The 24,368-nt window shown below is 34.4% G+C and overlaps 1 protein-coding gene across 3 annotated transcripts in view; it reads right to left on the reverse strand.

Moving 5' to 3' along the window:
• The window catches only part of CPLANE1 (ciliogenesis and planar polarity effector complex subunit 1), a 97,993-nt gene that overhangs the window by 73,049 nt on the left and 576 nt on the right, over nt 1–24,368 (reverse strand). For all 3 annotated transcript variants that reach the window (XM_033110753.1, XM_033110752.1, XM_033110751.1), the window contains exons 2-15: nt 18,390–18,518; nt 16,849–16,984; nt 16,616–16,735; nt 15,538–15,770; nt 14,040–14,146; nt 12,926–13,082; nt 11,711–11,814; nt 10,393–10,575; nt 7,980–8,229; nt 7,654–7,809; nt 6,706–7,475; nt 5,929–6,137; nt 5,649–5,729; nt 2,984–3,148 (exon numbers count right to left, since the gene is read on the reverse strand). In XM_033110753.1, coding sequence (XP_032966644.1) covers nt 2,984–3,148; nt 5,649–5,729; nt 5,929–6,137; nt 6,706–7,475; nt 7,654–7,809; nt 7,980–8,229; nt 10,393–10,575; nt 11,711–11,814; nt 12,926–13,082; nt 14,040–14,146; nt 15,538–15,770; nt 16,616–16,735; nt 16,849–16,984; nt 18,390–18,470 — 2,752 coding nt within the window. In that variant the 5' untranslated portion in view covers nt 18,471–18,518. The remainder of the gene's footprint in view (nt 1–2,983; nt 3,149–5,648; nt 5,730–5,928; nt 6,138–6,705; nt 7,476–7,653; nt 7,810–7,979; nt 8,230–10,392; nt 10,576–11,710; nt 11,815–12,925; nt 13,083–14,039; nt 14,147–15,537; nt 15,771–16,615; nt 16,736–16,848; nt 16,985–18,389; nt 18,519–24,368) is intronic.

Here is a 24,368-nt window from a genome sequence, read left to right on the forward strand (position 1 = left end):
CTCAACCACAAGGTTGCCAGTTCAGTTCCTCGAGTCCTGCAAGGGATGGTGGGCAACGCCCCCTGCAACTAAGATTGAACACGGCACCTTGAGCTGAGCTGCCACTGAGCTCCCGAATGGCTCAGTTGGTTGGAGCATGCCCTCTCAACCACAAGGTTGCCGGTTTGACTCCCAAAAGGGGTGGTGGGCTGCGCCCCCTGCAACTAGCAACGGCAACTGGACCTGGAGCTGAGCTGTGCCCTCCACAACTACGACTGAAAGGACAACAACTTGAAGCTGAACGGCACCCTCCACAACTAAGATTGAAAGGACAACAACTTGACTTGGAAAAAAGTCATGGAAGTACACACTGTTCCCCAATAAAGTCCTGTTTCCCTTCCCCAATAAAAATCTTTAAAAAAAATAAAAAATAAAAAATAATAATAAAAAAAAGATACTGTCAATAGAGCAAAACTGCATCAATTCCGAAGTAAAATTTGAAAGCATAATTCTGTATATGGGACAGTGATGATGTTAATAATGGCAACCTTATACAATAAAAATTAAAACTATATACAGTTGATTCAATAAGATAAGTGTGCAGGAAAGGGGTAACATATCAGTCCTGGGTACTTGAAAGGCCTGCTTGTAAGGTTGACCCTTGGCTGGCATCTGGGAACTTGACTTTGGGAGGAGTCCCACCACCTTAACTGCTGACAGTGGCTCACTGGACCTGTTTGCACAAACAATGTGGTTTATGCTGAATACCGTCTTTCCTTCGAAGAGTATGGAATTTTAGTATGGGCCAGAGGATGCCTATGTGACCAGCCCCCAATTAAAAACCTTGAGCACTAAATCTCTAATGAGCTTCCCTGGCACACAGCATCTCACATGCGGTGTCACAATCCGTGGCTGGAAGAATTAAGTGTCTGTCCTGTGTCACTCCACCGGGAGAGGATTCTTGGAAGCTTTTGCTTGGTTCCCTCTGGACTCCACCCCATGCACCTTTTCCCTTGGCTAATTTTGCTTTGTACCCTTTCATTGTAATAAATGACAGCCATGAGCACAACCATATGCTGAGTCCTGTGAGTCCTCCCTGGGAATTCACTGAACCTGGGGTGATCCTGGGGACCTGACCTAGTAGAGATATGCTTGATATATTTTAAACAATCATCATTAAAAACTAAAACAAATACATTACTCTAGGTTCAACTTATGTTGAAAGTTAAATCATGTAATTACAATACTGCTAAAAAAAATGAAGACTATCCAATCAGTTAAAAAAAAAATCACACATAAAAGTCTTTTGCTCATACAGCTGGCAGAACTTTCTGGAAGGCAACTTGACAGTAAGCCTCAAAAGTTTTAAAATGGTGGATTCTCTTTGGTCCAGGAACGTCATTTCTAGAAATTTATCCTAAAGAAATTATTAGTAATACTTGCAGAAATTTACACTGCAGCATTCATTATTTAAAACAGTAAATAGTTGGTAACAACCTAAATGTGCAATAATGGGGAAAAAGCTTAATGGGTTTTTTAAAAAGAGCATTATTTGCATTGAAAAATATTCATCATAGTATGAAATTTTAAAAATTTACAAAATAGAATATACAGCTCTAATAATATACATGTATAAATGTATATAGAAAAGTGGTAGAATTATAAGTGATTTTATTTTCTTCTTTGCACTTTTCTGTATTTTCAGAATTGTCTAAAATAAACATGCATTTCTTCCATAATGAACACAGAAATCTAAAAAGATAAAAATCACAAAGAGTAAGAAATCTATTAACAAGTGGCTGAAACCACATAAAACTAAGTTGGCTCCATTTAGAAAGTCTTGATACATTGGGCCTTTCAGACACATTCATATCCATAGTATACATGTAATGGTCTGTGACCCTATAACCACTATAAATACACTATGTGTTCATTCATATACAGAGGGTGCCAAAAGAATGTATACACATTTTAAGAAAGGAAAAAACTGTATTAAAATTGTAATACTCAATATATACCAATAACAAAAGATGAATGCAAGTCACGTTTGACTCTCAAATTACAAGAGGTGCTCAAATTGGTTACCAACAGCGTAGTTTTAATAGGTTTTTCCTTTCTTAAAATGTGTACAGTTTTTTGGCACCCTGTGTGTGTGTGTGTGTGTGTGTGTGTGTGTGTGAGTGTGTGTGTGAGTGTGTGTGTGTGCGATATATATATATGTATATATATAAAATGTACACACATTTTAAGAAAGGAAAAAACTATATTAAAATTGTAATACAATGAATGATGCTAGCATTCATTTTATTAACGCCATCTTTTGAGTGAAAGTCATACTACACATGGCTACTATAATTCAACTCAACTTCGAAAAGTAATACTTAGATAACATCTCTTAAAATGTGCACATTTTGTTGGCACCCCGGTGTGTATCTATATGTCGATACAGATATAGATATAGACATAGATATATACATACATACACACACACCAGGGGTGTACACATTTTAAGATCTACAGATATATATACACATATACAAGTGTATATGTGTATATATATCTATATGTATGTTTCACTCTGGTTATTGCTTAATTCAAATGTACCTTTTTTAAAAATGGCAATCCAGATACTCTACAGACTCCTAAACAGATTTTAAAAAAGAGTCAGAATACCTCAGTTAGTGATTTTCATCACTTTACTAAACCACCTTAAGCAACAGTTAAATATAAATATATTATGGAAAAATTCTTGAGTACCTAATATTCTAACAAATATGGCTGTGAGAAAACAATTATATCAGTTCAGCAGGCAATCATTGCTAAGCTCTGGAAATTTTGTTTTTAAAATGTTTTTTTAAAAAATGGTTCTTGCTATTGAGAAGCTGTCAGTCCAAAATTTATCATAATAGGGCAGAACAACCAACTTTTATACATAAGTAATTTCATATCTAAACCTATAAATATAAATCAGTAAGATTAAAAATACTGTATTTTAAATGCATACCTGAACTATCTTCATTTGCTTTTACAGGGAGGTGGGACCATCTCAGTACTTCTCTCACTAGCTGATCACACAGTCCTTGAGCATCATTTAAATTATAGCTGTAGAGGTGGCAGTATAAAAGAGAAAGATAATAGCGAATCTGAAGAAAACGTGTCCTTCTTCCTCCTTAAACCGGAAAGAATCAAGCTGACATTAGAAATATGTTAGCAAAGTAATGTTCTTGATCTGGGTGTTAGGCAGACACTCCAGGAGTGTTCAGTTTATGGAAATTCATCAAGCTGTACACTCATATTACGTTAACCTTTCTGTATCTGTTTTAGACTTCAATAAAAGATTTTTTAAAAACCAGGTGAGCAATACTTTGTTCTTTTTCAAGTTCTGAACAATTTTAGTTTTCTTTCACCAGGCTGTAGGATGACTGAGATTTTATCCAAAGAGAGCTGCAAATCCTCATCATGTCAGCACTAAGGTCCACTAACAACATCTATCTCAAGTACCATGGTATAAAACAGAAGGGAGTGTGGTTACACCCACACACACAACACCATATGTATGTCAAACAGACGGTCAAAGAGAAACACTATCTAATAAGAGTTCCTGACCACTCCCTTCAAATATCTGAGGGAGTTGAGGACTGAGGCTGCTGGTGGCCTGCCCCTTATGCATTCTTCCTGAGTAAAAGAATTCCAACTTCATTTTGGGGTTGCAATGCAACCAGATCACAATTTCTCACATGTGGCCATGTGAAAATGTGACTGTGTTCTGAACCAAAACATAATCTTGTGTAGACCTTCCAGAAAAACTGCTTAAACTCAGTTAGGAGGTAGATGTACCCTCTCTTGCCCTTCCTGCTTTCTGCCCTTCCTAGAATATGGATGTGATGGCTAACAGCTCCAGCATCCATCTTAACTCATGTAATGTACTTAAGAATGGAAGCAATGCACCAGGGATGACAAAGAAAAACTAAAGGTCTTTGAAACCTTAGAAACACCGAACCAGCCCCAGACTGTCAACTTCAGGCCTCTTTTCATTAGAAAGAAATAAACGTCTTTTTTGTTGAAGCCAGTTACTCTCAGTCTCCACTACTGGAAGCCATTCTTAATGGATACAGTGGAAATCAAATTAAATTAAAAGGTCCCCAATGGAACTCAATATGAAATCTCTTCTTCATCAGAACTTCTCACCTTGAATACCACCCCCTTTTTCACCCAGTTGGAGAATCCTCAAATCTGAGAAGTACATTAGACTTCTTTCTCCAGATCTACTCAGTCACAAGTCCGATTGCTCAAACCTATTAAATATCTGTCAGATGTGACCTCTGTTCACCAGTACTCTTGACATTGCTTTGGTTTAGGACCTCAACTAACTAATTTTCTTTTTTTTAGGTAAACCCACATCTCTACGTCACACTCCTACAAATGACCCTCCACACAGTACCTACTAAAGTGATCTTTCCAAATGGCCTATATTTATTTAAAAAGTTCTCTTTCCTACATCAAGTATCTTAACTGATCCCACTGTCCTCAGGATAAAATCTTAATCCCTTGGCACTGTATACACTCTGTTCCTATCTACCTCTCACCTTAGCTCTCACCTCCCTGTCCCCAACATCACTGACATGTATCATATAATCTAGTCTAGTTCAAGTTCTTGCAGTTTACCAAATTGCCATGGTTTCTCATGCCTCTTTGCTTTTGGAATGCTATATATCCTCTGTTAAACCATCCCACTACTTTAACTGGCCAATTTCTGTTCCATTTTAATTGTCAACTCCTCCAGGTTTTCTCCAGACTGACACTTGCACTCCAGTCTCAGATTGTGTATAGTGCAAACAACATAATGAGAAAAGGGCTAGTTGTTTATGTAATCTCTCCTGCAGACTGTAGGCAACTTGAGGGTAAAATTGTTTATTTCAGTTACTCCTAGCGCCTAACACAATTCTACGAACACAGCAGGCTCTCCATACGTACTGGTTAAATAGATGAATGAAAGAAACATACAAAACCACAGCAGTCAAAAATACTTTAATAATTGGCCAAACCTGACCATGTAGTAGTTGTAATCAGAGTGAGTTCCAAGGTCGCTCAGAACCTCTGTCATCTTCATCACACCCTTAGCCCTATATCATAAAAGCTATCACCAGTTTCTAGAATCTATGCACTTATAGTCTCATCAAAAACTCCACATAGCCTATACCTAACCCAACAATAAGTCTAACTCACAGGAACTTGTTAAAATAGAATTACTTAAGGGCAGAGAGCCTTAGCTCCATGTTTCTCTAAGTCTGTAAAAGGTGGTAAAATATTTAACCAATAGTTTCTCATTTAGATACTTTCAGTCCCTCTAAATGACAAATAAAAATTCATTAAATCTCGTTTTTCCCCAATCAATAATAAATGACAAGTTTCATCACTAACCAAAAAAATGGACAGAAGGAGCCATATCTATAGATAACAGAAAAAATTCTTGGTTTGACAAATTCCAAGACTAAGAATAATTTTAAACAAGTATTTCTGACAGTCAAGGTGTCTACAACACGTATTCTATTGGAACATTAAGAAATTATGAGCATTCAGAAATTTGGAATTATTTTTAAGTGCTAGAGAATGCTAAAATATGTTCTTACCAATATTATGGCAAATATTATTTTTTAACACTCCCCTACCATTTTCCTGGGTTTCTTGTAGAGCTTTCTTCCACAGTTGAACAGACTTTTCATATGATCCTAATAGGAAACACTCTTCACCTACAAAGTTTTTAATCGACAATTAGTTATGGTTAATTAAATTACTTTATAAAAATTTACTACGTTTTAAAATTCAGTGTATATAGCTCAGCCAGAAATTATTCTGAAAAATAAGTAATTGCAATCAATTAATAAAATGAAAGCCCAGTTAACTATATTGCTTTTTCATGGAGTTAGAAATCGTTTATGAGATACTGACCATTAATAGATTTCAGCTCTAAGGTTTGGTTCAAGCAAACTCCGGCAGTCTGTAAGTAAGCCTGGATATGACATAGCAGGGACTTGACAGTAGATGCTTCATGTGTCATCTTTTCAGTTAACTGTCTGTCACCTTCAGGAACTCTTTGACTTAATTGTGTTTGATACCATAAAGTTTTATTATACAGCATTTTCCAGAGAACAATCAATCTGCATATAAAATCAGGTAATCATCAAAACCAAATTTCAGATAATAAGAATGAATATAGCCTCCTACTTAGCCTTTTTTTTTGCCTGTATTCTTCACTGATGTAATAACATATACAAACTGACCAGATTTAAATATAGAACAAAGTCCACTGATCGAAATTATATATATACATATTTTTTAAATCTTCATAAATGCTTTATGTACCCGTGGTTTTTTTTCTACAGTGCTTTATCTAAACAAAAATCTTTCAACAGTATCCTGGAGTTGCCCAAGACAAATAAAATATGTGTGTTGAATAGCATTTGGTGTAAGCCCTAAGGTATTTTAAAATAAAATCTATAATGCTGAGTGCTAATGGACACAAGGTTTCTTTCTAGGGTGATAACAATATCCTGGAATGCTAATATTTCTACAAATTTGTGACTACACTGAAAATCACTGAATTGCACTAAAAATCATTGCATTGTTTAAAATGATTAATTTTATAGTATGGTAATTACATCTCATTTTTTTGAAAAGGAAAAAATCTATAATGCTAATGGCATCCTAACATTAAAGTAATTATACCTGTGTCCTGGCTGTTGAACAAGATTTACTACTTGAGGATGAATCTTGAAAGATGAGTTCCAAGACCAGTTTTCCTGAGAACGACTATCTTGAAATATTTGAAAAACAGGTACCACCAGTGAGTCTTGATTTGCTGTTCTACTTCCATCAGTTGAAGCTGAAATAATTTCAGGTTGAAGACTGTATATGCCATTCAAATTATCAGCTACCATTTTGAGTAAATGAAAACAGGCTAAAAGCCTCTCTGAGAATAACTGACCATTCTGTTGCTGAGTCAGCAAAAGCTTTACAGTATTTGAGGTCAGCTTTACCAAATGTCCCACATCTTGTCTGTATCTCACATCCCAATACTGGATTGATAAAAACTGATGAAAAAGTTGAAAGATACAAAGCACCCATGCATTATGTCTTGGGCTCTTGCTTAAAGAAAGATCAAATTTGGGTAAAGGACATTTTATAAACTGAAGAATGTAGAAAAAATGAGTGATACAAACTATCGTGTAATTTAACATTGAATTTTTTTCTGCCACATTTTTTGAAATTCCTATAGTCCAGGCTGCAAGGAGATTTTTCTGAACAGAATGCAGTTCTATAATGGTTCCATCCGTCTCCTCAGTATTATCCTTTGCATGTATCGTATCAAACATGGATGCAAATTCCAACCTTCCCTCCTTGGCACTACTGAACAATGGATCATTTTTTTGGTTCCAAAAAGAGAATGAGTTGTTTAGAAAATGTATGCCTTCATTAGTTTCTTCTGTTTCAAAATCCTAAAACATGAGTGAAAAAAATTATAGTTAATACTATTTAATACCTTACAAATAAATTACTTTGGTGTTCTCAAATTTCTCTTCCCTTTATTAACAAGAGAAAAACAAAATAAAATGTTTTTTGGAATAAATTCAATACATAATTGTTCAAAGCAAATAAAACACTGTTACTAAGTACCTGCAAATCTGCTGTTTTTTCATTTAACTTCTTTGTATCCTCTACCTGCAAGAATCTGGGGACAGTAGAATCAGCTGAACTTTCATTTCCTTGGTGTTTTAACAGACTCAACCTTAGGGAATCCAGTGATCGCAAGTTCAGCCCTTTGCCTTTTGGCTATAGAAGAAAAGACAGATTTCCAAGAGCAGAATTTTATCTCTAATTCTATTACAAGCAGTAAAAAATTCTACAGACAACTATATACAATCCAGCGATATTACTATCAGTGTAGTTTTTAAATCTGAAAAGAGGTCAACTTTTACTAATGATACCAAAAAGCACCATACCTTAGACAATATCACACTTTGGTATGTTTTCTCAAGCCTCTGCGTTGAATCAAGTAGAAGGGATCTCATGAGCACTGATGGAGACAGGTTATCAAGAAATCGAAGTGTTGTGACCATGTATCCATCAGAAATAATGAGGTAGGGTAACCGTGAGTGTGCTTTTATAGAAAATCTCTGTCTCATAGGGTCACTATCAGACGCTGATGAATCTACAGAATTATTTGAATCTTGAAATGTAAACTGCTGTGGTCTAGCAAACAAACATCAAAATTCAAGAATTAGTAAGGAAAAAATCTTAAGAATACATCATTATTCCAAAGAAAGAGCAAAACAATTAAAAGTTACAGAATGATGAAAAAGCAAACAAATTAAACACAAAATATTAAATGTGTATATATCTGTAAGGAAAATGTAAGTGATTACATAACATATAAGTTTTTTTTTAATTTTTCCCTTAATTGCGGTATTTATTTTGTTTCTAATCTAGTTTTATACAAACTATTTCAGAAAAGAATTAAGACAGTTCATTTTACCATTAAAGAGAACTAAATAGTTAACTTTCCTTCTTACCATATATTTAAATATACTTACAAGAATAATTATGAGCTATGAATATAGGTGTTATTAAGGAGGAGAAAGAAAAACTGAGAACATTTGGAGAGGATGGTGGTGAGTAAAATTTTATCAGTTTAAGATTAATTTGACTGAGTTTCCATATAAATGTACTTATTATAATGGTGATGTACTTGATTCTGATCACTTAATATTGCTGCTTAACTTTGGGGCTTTATAAATATGAAGAGGACAAATAAAATATAATTTTTTTGGTTAGGAAATTATTCAAATGTACATTTTATTAGGCAAATGTTCAACAGTAGGAGATTGATTAATTATAGAATATACGTACCACAGGTATCTATGGAACCATTAAAAATGGCTTCATAGAAAAATGTAGGTGGGGAGGGACGGTATATGAGGGTAAAAGGGATCAAATATATGGTGATGGAAGGAGAACTGACTTGGGTGGTGAACACAATGTGATACATAGATGATGTAATACAGTATTGTACACCTGAAACCAATGTAATTTTACTAACAATTGTCACCCCAATAAACTTTAATTAAAAAAGATACACTGTTAAACTAAAAAAGCAAAATACAAAACAGCACATATCATATAATTCATTTTGTATTAAAAAACTAATATTAGTATTATTACAGATGTCATATAATTTTCTTAATTTGGAGGATAACACACTAAGATGCTAATAATTGTTATCTCTGAAGAATAGATTACAAGTTTTTCACTTTCTACATTATTTAGTTTTATAACATTTGATTTTCAAGCTTTTTAAAATAATGAATATGTATTACTTTGTAATCAGAACAAGCAATCCATTTTGAAAGGCCCCAAATGTTAATTTTAAAGGAGAATGTGAGGAAATTCAAGTCAGTTATGAATCAAACCATAAAAAATAAGGAAAAAATACTTTCACTGCAGGAAATAAATATTGATTTCATTAGAATTTTCTATTGCTAAAAGTTAAGCATCACTCTTTTGCTATATATATATATATATATATATATATATATAATGTAACCAAGGATGTACCCTTCCTCAGTTTCCTTTCTGTAAAGCAAGGGAATGGGTGAATTTCAAAAGTCTTTTACTCATTTTTTTTGTTCTGCAAATAGCTGTGTGTATGTGTCTAGCCATGTATAATATCAACACCAATAACGACAAATATTTACTGAGCACCTACTTTATGCCAGAACTGTGCAAAGCGATCTGTATTTATCTTACTTCATTCCCTCAACTCATCATTATTTTCATTTCACAATAAAATAAATAGAGGCTTAAAGAATAATTTACCCAAAGTCATACACCTAATAAGTGGAAGAACCAGGATTTGAATTTTGATCTGACTCCAAAGCCAAACTGCTGCCCCATCTCACAAAAACTAAAATTCGGTTAAATTCTAAAATCTTCTAACCATTTCCAACATACTTCTTCCCTTTAGGGAAAAAGATAGATAAATCCATCTGCCAAGTTAATTTTGAGTTATTAATTTATCTAAGTGATCTTCTTTTAAAATAATAAAGTACATATCGTGCTGTTATTAATAACTTTTATATCAAAGAAAACAACTTTCATACCAAAGAAAATAAATTTTTAGTTCTGTTGAATACTTAAATAACTTATACTTACATAGTTACAATGTCAAATTTTCACCAGGATTAAGCCCAAAAAGAAATAGAAAAAAACTATAAATGAGAAAGATATTGAGATGACGACTTAAAGAAAGAGTAAGACAGTTTGAAAGATGAAATTTGCCAGAAAAAAATACACAGTAAAGTAACACCAAAAGAGAAAAACTTCTATAAACAAATTAAAACAACTTAAATGTCTCACCTATATGTTATTAGCGGGTGAAGAGGAATAAATTCTGCTGGCCCAAATTCTATAGAGCAACCAAATGTAATTAATGTTAGCAGTTCACCTTGGCAAGTCAGTAAAACCAGGGAGCCACGTTTTAACACACAAGACAGAAAAAGACTATCATGAGTCCAGCTGATGTCACCAACCCAGTAGGACCTAAAAAAAGCAAAATAATATGTTTAGAAAGTACTCTCTACAATGTCTTTAACAATTTATAATGGCCAAGCTGGGGTGAAACACTTCAAAAAATAAGGGCAAAAGGATGAATAGTAGGCAATTGATACCTATATTTTATGGATTTCACTTCCCAGAAAAAAAGGTAAGAAAAAAAGAATTCGCTCATGAACATCTACTCCATACAACATACCAATTAAAAAAGTACTTAGATTCATAACCAAATCATAAAATGAAAATACTCCCTAAAAAAAGTTAAGCTTTTTAGTCACTCACATTTAATTAGAACAACTCTTAATCCTATTGGTGTCCACAACTGGTATTTATGATAAATTTAAAGGTCAAGACCATGCCTGTCCTCTGCAGCCTGCTGGAGTTCCACTTGGCAGCAGACTTCCTCTTCTCAGAGCCGTCATTACTACTCCTTAACTAGCTGGTAATATGAATGTTTCATACAGACAAAAAGTAGCTCCATCATGTAAATGATGGACACTCTGTCAGACCACTGAACAAAAACCAGTAATACTTTTAGGCAGGAACTTTTGGGGAGGGAAGGAAAATGAAGAGGCAAGGCTGGAGTGACCTGAAAACTTTGGAAATTCAAATAGAATAGAAAAGCGTTCAGAAAAGGAAATTAGGAGGTCCAAGAGGGAATCTTCCTACTCTGTAATATGTAGGTCCTGATGGTAACTCATGCGCTGTCCAAAATCACCACTTCATGTTGCTATTGACCTATATGCAAAGAATGCAAACTTTGTTTAAAGGGCTATGAACACCTTAACCTCTCTGAGTATATGGTATTCCCAATCCAGGTTTTTTCATTTCCTTCTCTCCAATTAAGCTCAATATTTGTCTACATGGTCATGACTTCACTCCTCCTCAGACAACAAAGAAATAAGATCATGTATCTTCTACCCTACTATACCCTTCCTTAAAGTATTTAAGGCTTTCCTCATATAAAGCAATTTTTAGACACTATCAAGCACAAATGTTGAAAGTAACTTGCAATACCTATCTAAATATCTATTTAGACATTATTGAATTGTCAGTCTTAAACTTACCAAACTGTTGGAAAAGAAAAGAAAAATAGTGTTTAGAAGTACAAAAGAGTTCTTACCTGATAAGTGCAGCTGGAACCACAGGATTCTTATTGCTACATCCTTTAAGGCTACCACGGAGAGTAACAAAAGTCAGTGTGTTTATAAATAATACCTGAGTTGCCTAGAAACAAAAAGAAAAACGACAACAAAACCATTATTATGATCTCACTTATATGTGGAATATAAAGAAAAGAATAAATGAACTAATCAGAAACAGTCTCAGAGACATAGAAAAACTGACGGTTGCTAGATGGGGGGGTTGGGGATAAGGGGAAAGGTGAGGGGATTAGAAAGCACGGTCAGTAACCACGAGATTGCCATGGGGTTAAGAGAGTTAATTTGGGGAATGTAATCAATAATGTTGTAAAGATTTTGTAGGGTATCTGATGGACACTTGTCTCATTAGGGAGACAACCTCAGGGGTGATGTAGATGCCTGATCACTGCACTGTACACCTGAAGCTGAACAATAATGAATGTCAACTACAATTTTATATATATATATATATACACACATATATTTACATATATATACACACATATATGTATATATATGTGTGTATATATATATATAAAATTGTAGTTGACATTCATATATATGTATATATATATATATGTATATATATAGTTACAAGAAGCAGAGTACAGCATTAGGAATAGAGAATGGAAACGTAATGGCTGTGTGCGATGTCAGAGGGGTAGTGGATCCCCATCAGGAGGGGGGTTGTCACTGTGTGAGGGGTATAAATGATAAATGTCTAACTATTACATTGTTTTGTGCACCTGAAACTAATAAAAAAAATGTTTCAAAAACAAACCAAAACACCATTATTAATATTATTTTACTTAACCATTATTTATAATTCTGGAAACCTAGCGATCTATTATATCAATAAACTAGGGTTCTTTCCCAACTGACAAAACAATATTGACCACCTGTAACTCTTCTCTTTTTTACACATTTTAAGACCATCAATTACTGCATTGCCGTTCTTTCGTCCTTTTCCTTTATCCTCTTTTTCACATCTGAAGGCCAAGTTTTGAAAACTATGGCAGCTAATTTAAATAACTTCACCAATCAATGTTAAGATGGATCAGAAAACTCCAATTTAAAGAACATAAAGTAATATTATATTAAGAAAAAAAACTATCTTCAGGGGAAAAAAACATCTCAAAACTGGACTAAACTCTCTCTTTTATAGGTTACTTCGAAGACAGAGTACATTTACTGACCTTTGGGTCTTTCTGATTAAGAGTCACCGCCAGGTTAAGGCCATCTCTTGAAAAGGCAGAGATGAGAGCTCCTCTTGACTTCACTGGTTCACACTTGGGAATTAGACTACCCAGAAGGCAATCTTGTTGTGCCCAGTGAACATGGTATGGCAATGATCTAAGAAAATAATGAAATAATTGAAAATAGGAAGTATAGTAACTTTTAAATTAGTATATAGTTCACTACAAAAAATTTAAGGGTCCAACTAAATTCCTACATATGCACATACATTAGAGGGCCTCTTAGCAAGCATTCAGAAGTTTCATCCAGGTAACAAAAGAGCAGTCACCAATGAAATAAACTCAGTATCAGAGTTTTGTTAGTAACAGCATGATCCATAGTCAACCCCAAATACATCTGCTTCCACTAACGGTTTCAATGGACATATTTCTACATTATTGCTAGCATTTTTAAAGGGATTAAATAGGTAAAGAAGAGGGGGGTTTTAGGATAGTGGCAATATTCTATACTTAATATGAGGATGGTTACACACACATATACTTATTAAAGCCCAGTTGTACACTTAAGATTCGTTCATTTTACTTTATACAAATTACACCTTAAAAGGTATTGTTAGCATAAAAAAATAAAGAAAATAAACAAAGAAAAAGAATCTGCTCCCCCATGTCACACTATTTTAGTAAACCTTACTTATTTAGGCATTACATGCTTTTAATGCATTCTTTCTATTTTATTGGGCTTTTCAGAATAAAACTATTGTAATAAAAAAGTACTCGAGCATTTAAAAGGTACAGTAGTAAATTCAAATAAGTTATGTGCCCTTTAAAATTCAATTACTTTACAAAATAGTTATTTTATAGTCTTAAGACAAGACCATAGCCTACCTTATCTTTTATGTATTCTCACTTCCAAGAAGGAAAACAAAAGCAACAAAAAAAAGCCTTTCTAGATTAAACATTTAAAAAATAAAAACTAAAGAAATAGAGCAATACTTATGGGAAGAAAGGATTTGTAAAGTCTCAAAAATTGAAATTTACATGTCATTTACTAATCTTATGTATTTATGGGTCAAAAGATACAGGACAGAAAATAAGGAAGAAACATTTACCTCACCTTATAGGTGTAAATACATTCTCATGCCACCGAATTGCTAGAAATGTTAACTTCAGGCATTCCCCAGAATAAAAAGTAAATGAACATAAGCAGCAGTCTCCAAATAACTGTAGATAAATTTAATATACTTTAGTATATAATTAATCTGAAAATAAATCAAGATATATAAAACATAAACATATTTCTCATCAGAAATAAATGAAACATATTGAGATCCTGCTTGTATTTGTATTAACATTAAGCTAAACACTAAGTAATTTATTAATATTTCTGAGCCAGAGGCATGCATGTCTCAAATGGGAAACCAAGGTGTAGTTTATTCTCTTAAGAAAACACTGCGAGAATTGACTGTGGGTGGTGAACACACAATGTGATATATAGATGATGTATTACAGAATTGTACACTTGAAACCTATGTAATTTTACTAACAATTGTCACCCCAATAAATTTAATTTTAAAAAAAGTTTATTAGAAAAAAAGAAAACACTGCCATTTATTGTGGCTATAACTGGAAAGATTCTTACATACTTATTTTTCTCTTCTTTTATAGTTATATATTATTTAAATTAGGACATACCCTGTAGATGGGGGAAAGTAGAGGAAAATAATAGAACTTCAAAATGCAACTTCTAACAATAGTGGACTGGGTAATAAAATGTTGGTCCATACATACACAGAGCACTATGCAGCTATTTAAAATGTTTTTTAGTTAGTGAATATTATTTCCTGGGAATTAAATGGCTTACTTAATATCACCAATTCTAGCTTTTTTTTCCCCCCCTTTCTTCCTCCTCCCCTTCTCCCCACTCCGGTTCAAGCCGCTGTTTCTCAGTCTAGTTGTGAAGGACACAGCTCCCTGGCCCATGCTGGGATTATGAGCCGTGCGTTCCCTCCCGTCCCCGGCTGAGGCAGTTGGTCAGGGTCGTTGGTCGGCCGCTCATAGCAGCACACGGAAGCTCACGGAAGCTCTTGCCGGCTGCAGGCCACTCATGCTGGGCACCGGCCACTCCTGGCAGCATGCGGCAGCACACAGCAGCCCACGCTGACCTCTGGCTGCTCATGGCAGCCCAGCTCCAGGGAGAGCCATTGTTCACAATCTCAGCTGTAGAAGGTGCAGCTCACTGGCCCATGTGGGAATCGAACAGGCGACCTCAGAGTTAGGAGCATGGCGCTCCAACCGCCTGAGCCACCAGGCCAGCCCAATTCTAGCTTTTTAAATTAAAAAACTAGTTATATTTTAAAACTAGGGTAAAGTAAAACTAGTGAAAGAGAAAGGAAACTCTAAGTTCAAACCATTTTTAATAAACATTTTAAAATATGACGAAGAAATACAAATATATCTTTACCATAATTTCACAATTAATGTGACAATCAATAGTGACTAGAGATCTATAGTTATGCCATTCCACACTCTGCTCAAAAGCTTGGGAGATAGTGTCTGTTCTTAAGAATAGGAGATCTCAACTTCTGTAACACCCTGTCTGATTCGAATTTTACCTCATTTTTTATAAAAACAGCATGCACTACAGCTTCTTTATCTTCAGGGGATGGCAAATGAACTGCTTCTTCAGGTATGATCTGGGACCACTGGCCCTTCAATGAAGGGCTTTTAGAAGATATGATATTCTCGAATTCTAAATATTCCCAAAGAAATATACATCCAGAAGGAATTATAAGCAGAGCTCTTTTCCCATTTCCAGATACATACAGATACAACTTCAAAGAGCTTGCTAAAAAAAAGAAAAAGAAGTCATTAAACCTCTGAAGTTTGAATTCTCCCCAGAAGGTACATAATTTATCTATTCTGACAATAAGAAACCTAAATGATGTTACCGTTTAGGACAGAGTTGTCCAAACTTTTTTCAACGTTTTTTACCAAGGACCATATGCGGTAAAATACACAAACAGCCGGGCCACTCACTCGAGGTGAAGTACGTATTGCCTCACCTGGTTTATTTAAGTAAACTAAATATATTTTTGGAATTCCTGCGGCCAATGTTTGGACACCCCTGGTTTAGGATGTAAAATTATGAATCAATTAAAAGTACAAATATTAATAATAGTAACATTTATCATGTATTTATGTGATATTAGGAACCCACTATTATCACGGATATGTTAGATATGCCAGGCTTTTCTTCTTCAAGATGAATCTAAGTATCACAAGTGAATACCACCAAAGAAATACTTACATATACATATATATGGAATACCGGGGCGCCAAAAAAATGTATACAAGTGGACACTTTGGTCAATGTTGCTCAAGCAGTAGTTCGCCGTAATCAGAAGTGTCTGGATGCTGATGATAACCACTTTGAGCATCTCTTGAAATTGCAGAAGTCAAACGTGACTTGTATTCATCTTCTGTTATCGGTATATATTGTCTATTACAATTTTAATACAGTTTTCCTTCCTTAAAATATGTATACAGTTTTTGGCACCGTGTGTGTGTGACACACACACACACACACACACACACACACACACACACAGAGTTTTTAAATAGCAATAGAAAAATGTTTCACCTTCTTTCTCTCCTATTTATCAAGTTAAACCAATTTAAAGAAATTCTCACCTACTGCAGCTTTAATCATTTCCTTAGGCTTTTCAGTTGCTTGTATAGTTTTCAAACAATCTTGATCTTTGTTCCAAAGGAAAAGCTCCCCTGTAGTAAGTGCCCCAGCCAGCCAGGCATCTGTGTGCAAAAAGGAAATGCAATACTTATAAACTAGTATTTCCCCTAATATTACCCCAAATTATTAAAAAAATATTTAACCCAGCCCTTTGAAAATATTAGTATTACTTAACCATTACTGGATGTTGTTAGGACGATAACATCCTTCAACAAAGGCTGCAGACTAGGAATTTTCTTCTTTGTCCTTCCAGATATCAAATTAATTTCATTTATGAATTTACCATCCAAAAGAAAAACAGCTTCATTTTCCTAAGAGATGAAATATGTGAGAGACTTAAAAGGCTCCACAAGTTAATTCAACTTATCTAAGTAAGTTTTCTCAGAAAGGAAAACGTGTCATTTAAGAAAGATTATAAATTTGTACCACAAATCATAAAATGAACAATAAGGTTGATTAGGTAACCTGGAGATTTTTCATTCTATCTTAAAATACCTGTTATTAGAATTACCTGGTAAGATGACCTAATGATTGCAATTTAGATTTCTTTGAAATTTACAATTATAGGAATGTCTTCCAATTCTGCTAGCTAAAACTGGGTTATCTGCTGTTTAATTTCATCAACTTGAACAATAGTATGGGCAAGTTTTTGAATTATTATGTTAGGTTAAAATAGATATGGCTTCTGTAACCCCTATCCCTGATCATTTTTTATCATCTAGAAAAGATATGCTGTTTCAAATTAACCCTGTTTTCATATATATTGTAGGGCAGTGGTTTTCAAAGTAACTAGCAGCATCAGCAATACCTAAGACACTGTTAGAAATGCAAATTCTTTTTTTTTTTTTCTCCCTCCCTCCCGCCTGCTCTCTGAAATGCAAAGTCTTCAACCTCAACCCCAGACTTCCTAAATCAGAAACTCTGGGAGTGGGGCCCAGCACTTGTTTTAACAAGATCTCCAGATGATTCAGAACCATTGCAAGTTCAAGGGACACTGTTCTAGAGGAAGTTCATTAATGGTATAATATCTCACAGAAATGAAACTAAACACCGAATTTTTAAATTCATTATGATAAATTCTAAGAGAACTTCATAGGTTTGCCCACTTTCCCTAAGGAAAGTGAGGGATCTATTCCACATATTGTGAAGGGTGTTCCTGCATTGTGGCCCATCTTTATTCCAGTTCTAAGGGGCACTTTATTGCACACTCATGAAAATCACAATGGGAGCAAACACTCCACCGACAGTTCTAGTAGGGAAAGGTTCAGAAGATTACATATTCCCCTTTGATATATGCCATCTCAACCTTCTTAAGCATAATATGAAAAAAAATTTTTTGGAAGTAAAATATTTCCAATGGTATTGTAATAGCGACGTATGGTGTCAGATGGTAGATTTGTTGGGGTTATCACTTTGTGAGGGGTGTAAATGTCTAATCACTATGTTGTTTTGTACACCTGAAACTAATAATAAAAGAAAGTAAAGTATTTCTTCTAGATAGACCATTCAACTTTCTGGAAAAGCTAACTTGCTCACTATAAAACAAAGCAAAACAAAACAAAACACAAACATACAAAACCCTGTTCAGTGGGCAGGTGATCCTTCTAAAGATAGGTTTTATTTTTTAAAGCCCATATAACATTCTTCAATCTTAGATGCAAAGCATACACTTAACACATATTACAACTAGTATTGTACGGATAAAGAAAAACCTACCTGTCCCAACCAGGAGACTCGTGGCCAGGGTTTTTTCTGCTTGATACTTGTTGATGTCAAAACTTCTAATCTTATCTCCATGCTTGTTAAGGTATCAATGGCCAATTAAGTAAAAAGAGTCAGAAGATACTGCAGGAAGCAAATAATAACAACATCAATAATAAATAGCCCATAATGTTTACTGAGGATCTTAGAATTTGCATAAAGTTTTGGCAAATTACTTTTTCATCAGCTCAGTTATCTTTTTAAGGTAAGATATTGACAATTCATTCAGTATCTCATCTTATATCTTGAACAGTCGGGCTTTTTTGACAAATTATTTCTTCAACTATGAAGAGAAACAAGAACTAGGAAAAGATCTGGAAAATAAAGTTTCTACGTGACTTGCTTTTCTCAGTGTAGCAGGTTATACGTTGGCCACAATACCTCCCATCCCACATGCTCTTCTTACAATGTGACTTTGACACTTCTCTCATTGAGAGCTCTGGTTTATGCCTTGTCCCTTGAAATTGGGAGGGATCTTGACTCTTTTAACCAAGAATAAAATGGAAGTGGTGCTATGCATTTCCCAAGGCTAGATCATAAAAAGCGGTACAGCTTCTACCTTACTCCGTGTAAAAATCACTCTTGAAGCCTTCGTTCACCACGTAAGTAGTTAAATTGCCCTGAGCCATCAAGCTGTAGGAAACTCCAAACCAGCCCACATAAAAACGAAGCCCTGAGATATCACGAAGTGAAGATGCCTGGCAAGTCCCCATGCTGGGTATGGGGACAGCTGCAGTGGACGCCAAGAAGTCTGTCAGAGCCCAAGCAGGCTGAGAGCATAAATCTTGGGAAAATGGTCCATTCCTGGGAGAATCTGAGAAGGATGTTCACACTGTGGAGTATCCTGGTACAGAGCATTGGAGCCTAACCTAAGCTGAGTAAGGACACAGAAGCCACACTGAAAGGGATCCCACTGAAAAAACTGAGGACAATTTGAGCATCAAAACAAATTATAGTAATGGATTTAAAATCCATGAAACAAAATAGGAAATCATGAATCCATGTAATTATAAACAAGGAAATAAATTCAACATTTGACGAAAAATAGTATATTTACATTGCCTCAAAGTATCTCCCTATAAAATATTCATTAGTTACAAAGGAGAAAAGAGTAACTTTACAATGAAGAAGCCAGGCAGACTCCATTTAATCCACAAACACAACAGTTTATCGGTTACCAGAGGGTAAGGGGGGAGGGGAGCTGGTAGAAGAGGAAAAAGGGGATGAAATACATGATGATGGAAGGAGAACTGACGCTGGGTGGTGACACACAATGCAATAATAGACAGATGATGTATTATAGAAATGTACACTTGAAACCAATATAATTTTATTAACAACTGTCATCCCAATAAATTTAATTAAAAAAAGAAAATTCCTAGAAATGGGACAAATGGAAATCATGTATGTACCACCTAATAGGTAAATGAGAAAAATAGCTGTGACCTATGTGCTAAAGATACATAACTTGAATCACAAGTAAATAGGCAAACCCAAACTGAGGGACATTCTACAAACAACTGATCTGTAACCTTCAAATGTTTCAAGGTTATGAAAGTCGGGAAAAGATCGAGAAACTGGTTCCAAATGAAAAACCTGACAACTAGACATAATGAGTAATTGTAAATTTTATCCTTTCATTATAATGGACAATATTGGACTACTGGGAAAACTTGAATAGGAAAAGAAACTGAGAATTAGAAGGTTGTAATGTATAAATGTTAATTTTCTGATTTTGATTGCTGTCTTGCAGTTATATAGGCAAATGTCCTCATTTGTAGAAAATACACACTACAATATTCAAAGGTAAAGGTATATGTTTGTCAGTCACTCCCAAATAGTTTATGAAAAAAGTTTCTCTGTACTGTATTTGCATTTTCCTGTAAGTCTGTGACTATTCCAAATTTATTTTTTTTTTTTTTTTTAGTTTTTAAAATTGGGAAATTTTGCATAATGATGGCATTTGGTCACAGGCCTGGACTGTATTCAAGCATAACCTTATTCTTTCTTCCTTTTTTAAATTCCCTCTTCCTAATTCTATTTAGTTTATGAAATCCAAAAAATTTACATTTATTTGGTATAACTGATGCCAGGTGTAATAATAAAATAGCTGATTTTTAAAAATAAAACAAGCTTTAAAAGACTATTCAAGTCCAGCACAGAATGACCTATTAAGATGCTAGCCAGCCTTATATTTTATACTAAAACATTATGCTTTTCAATTGCTCACAACTCTAACATTCTAGATAACTACTTCCTTAATATTTATTTTTATAAATTTAAATATAAAAATTATAAATAAATTCTTTAAAAAGAGCTAACCAAATGCAAGAGTAATAATAGCATTAGAAAAGCATCATTTGCAGATCTTAGTGAACTAGATCTAGTCAAACATTATCAGTGGCTGCTAAAACTATTAGGTGAAAGTAGATGGGGAACTTCATAAGAAATGAATTGACATGCCCTAACTCCACTTTAAATCAATCTTTAAATTACTAACGGTGAAACAAATAGACATTATATCCTCCTGATATGATGCTACATAGATAGGAAGTACACAGAACCATCTATGAAGTATTCTTACAAAGATAAAAAATTAAAAACAACCTGAATCTGTGTCTGAATCTAACCACCAGTTGACAAGAAATAAAGAAATTGAAGGAACATACTAAAAACACCAGGAGAATAAAACAACTAAATTCGGAATGTAAAAAATTCTGCAGAATAAATACACAAAATAAAATAGAAAACCCTGAATCCATATACTTATAAGTAAATGAATAGATTGAACATTTGATGAAAATGATGCATAAATTAGTTTCTTTAGCAAATAAATGGCATTTTAAAAGGGGGGGAAGGGTAGAAACTTATTACATATGTATTTTACATATACTAATGCATAGATAGATAGATAGATAGATAGATAGATAGATAGATAGATAGATAGATATAAGGGACATACAATCAAACACAATATATGAAGATCGTTTTTGGACTTCAATTCAAATAAACCAGTTGGGAGAAAATATTCAGCAGCTGCTAAAAAGAATAAGGAAGATCTGTAATAATAATCTGTGAAGTGTAATTTCTAGAATATATTAATTGAAAAAAGTGCAAAACAGTATACACAGTATGCTACCTTGTGTGTAAGAAGAGGAAAATAGTATCACTTAATTTTACAAAAGGTAACAGAAAAATAAAACATAAATTAACAAAAAAGGTTAACAACTAAGGGTGGGGGCAAACTAAGTAGAAAGGCTAGGGAAGGAGTGACACTTCTTAATATAGCTTTTGTACAGTTTTGACTTTTGGATTTATGTTATAACAAGAATTGGGGGGACCTAAAACTTAATACAAAGACAAGCAAATAAACCTGACTGCACTTCAAATGAAAAACTACACTGAAGAGAAAAAGGATTAATTCAAGTAAACTTTAAAAGAGTATTTTGACAATATACTATCAAACTAAAGATAAAAAGAACAAATCTCAAACTTTTCTTAGGTTTGCTTTTCCTAGGTGTGTGAGTATAGAAATCATGAAGCTATTTTGTGTGTATTGTAGGATTGAGCAAATGAAGGTATATATAGATTGATGTTGATGGAAGCCAGCATTCTCATTGTAGAATAAAGGGGAAATCAATTATAGAATGGGGAAAAGGTAAGGAAGAGCTGTAAAGAGTTGGATTAGAACTGGAAGTATTAGTATAAAAACTCATGATCTCTAGCTCTGTCCTCTAAAAGGGGCTAGAAGCAGTGACATCCCAGAAGGAATAAGCTAATTTCGCACTCAAATCTGGGTTTCTAAATACCATTCCTCAATGAGAGGAATGAGGGCTCCTTCGAAAAACGGCTGATTTCAGGGTTGGGGTAGAGCAGGAACAGATGGACCTGGAAGATCTTGTTCCAAAGTAAGGAAGTAAACATATGATAAGGGCAGGTGAAAAAGAAACAGGAACAAGACTGAAGGACCAAATCCCACAGGCTAAATTTGGGGCACCCTGAGCATCAAAATAAATAAAATGGGGGCGGCCGGATGGCTCAGTTGGTTAGAGCGTGAGCTCTGAACAGGGTTCCCAGTTCGATTCCCACATGGGCCAGTGAGCTGCGCCCTCCATAACTAGATTGAAGACAACCAGCTGCCGTTACTTCCAGAGGGGCGGCCAGATAGCTCAGTTGGTTAGAGCATGAGTTCTCAACAGGTTGCCAGTTCAATTCTTGCTTGGGATGGTGGGCTGTGTGCCCCCTGCAACTAAAGATTGAAAACGGCGACTGGACTTGGAGCTGAGCTGTGCCCTCCACAATTAGATTGAAGGATGACTTGGAGCTGATGGGCCCTGGAGAAAGACACTGTTCCCCAATATTCCCTAATAAAATAAGTAAAACGAGCAATGGGTTACCATCTATTAAATAAAGAATAAATGAGACCACAGTCATATGGTGGCAGATGTGGAAAATCACCATTTTGCAACCATTATATTAAAAACTTATTCAAGAAAGAACAATAAATGGATGCTAAATCAAGGAGAGGAAAATCCTGATAAGGAATAGGATATTAATATAATATAGAGGTATCTCCCCACAAATTTCTTAATAATTTGCAAAAGAATTAAAAATACTAATGATAGCGGGGAAAAGGGATAACATCTTAACCTATAAGGGACCGACCTTATTCTCCTCTGGTTGTGATAACATGAAAAAGATGTAACATTACTTATATAATATTCCAGCCAAAAATTGCAAACCTGCTTATTCATGTGGAAACATGACGACAATGATATAAAATAATAAAGGTACTATTCTTAAAAATGTCAATGCCACAAGAAATAAAGGCTCAAGATCTGTTCCAAGTTAAAATTAACAATATAAGTAAATGCAACATAATATCCTGAACTGTATTTTGTACCAGAAAAGAAAATTTGCTATAAAGGATATTATTGTGACTGTGATATAACTGAAATATGAACTATAGCAGAGATAAAAGTAATGTATCAATGCTAAATTTCCTGAACTTGGTAACTGTACTTGTTTATATAAAAGAAGATCATTTTTCCTAGGAAATGCGTATTGCACTGAGTATTAAGGTGGAAAGAAGCACTCTCAAATAGTTTGGGGAAAAACATGTAAGTGCACATGTATAAAGAGAAGGATAAAGCACCAGCAAAATATAAACAAGGGGTCAATCTGGATAATGGTATAGGAGTTCTTTACATGTTTCTTGCAACTTTTCTGTAAACTTGAAAATATTTCAAATTCAAAAAAGGCAAAAGGAAAATTGAACACGACTGGGTATTAGATGATACTAAGACATTAATGTTATTTTTGGTGGTAAGTGGTAATTATATTATGGTTTCATGTGTTTTTTTTTAAGAGTCCTTACCTCTCCTAAATATGAGATAGAGTATATACTTAAGTATTTATACCAGGGATTTGCTTTAAAATTTCCCAGATGTATACTCAGATACAAGTTTTGCAACTAAAACGTAAAGAATAAAAAGAAAGCTCAAGATGTGAGAATAGAGCCACACAGGATTTGATGATGGGTAATCTCCCATCTTTTAGAACTCTAAAAGATGTTCTCATTGCCTGTTATGTGGCAAAGATGATTTCTGCTACTTACTCAACTGACGATAAAACGCAAATGTTTCTGACAATAATAAACATCACGAAACAAGTATTAACAAAATCAGTTAATGGAAGAAAAAGAAATAAAAGTAACCTCAATCCCACTCACAAAACATGTTAGGGGAGAAATGTCAAGTCTACCCAAAAAAAGTACCTTTATTTAAAACACATGGACGACTGTAATTTAAAGTGAACCCTAGTTCTGTGATTTTCACCACCTACGAGTCTAAGAAATGGCGTCCATTCCTCAATGTTCAACTAAGTTATCATCAACTAAGGTCAAACACGGGAGTTGCCCCACGACCACTTCGC

The sequence above is a fragment of the Rhinolophus ferrumequinum genome, chromosome 7 (genome assembly GCF_004115265.2).
Source record: "Rhinolophus ferrumequinum isolate MPI-CBG mRhiFer1 chromosome 7, mRhiFer1_v1.p, whole genome shotgun sequence".
Classification (NCBI taxonomy): Eukaryota; Metazoa; Chordata; class Mammalia; order Chiroptera; family Rhinolophidae; genus Rhinolophus; species Rhinolophus ferrumequinum.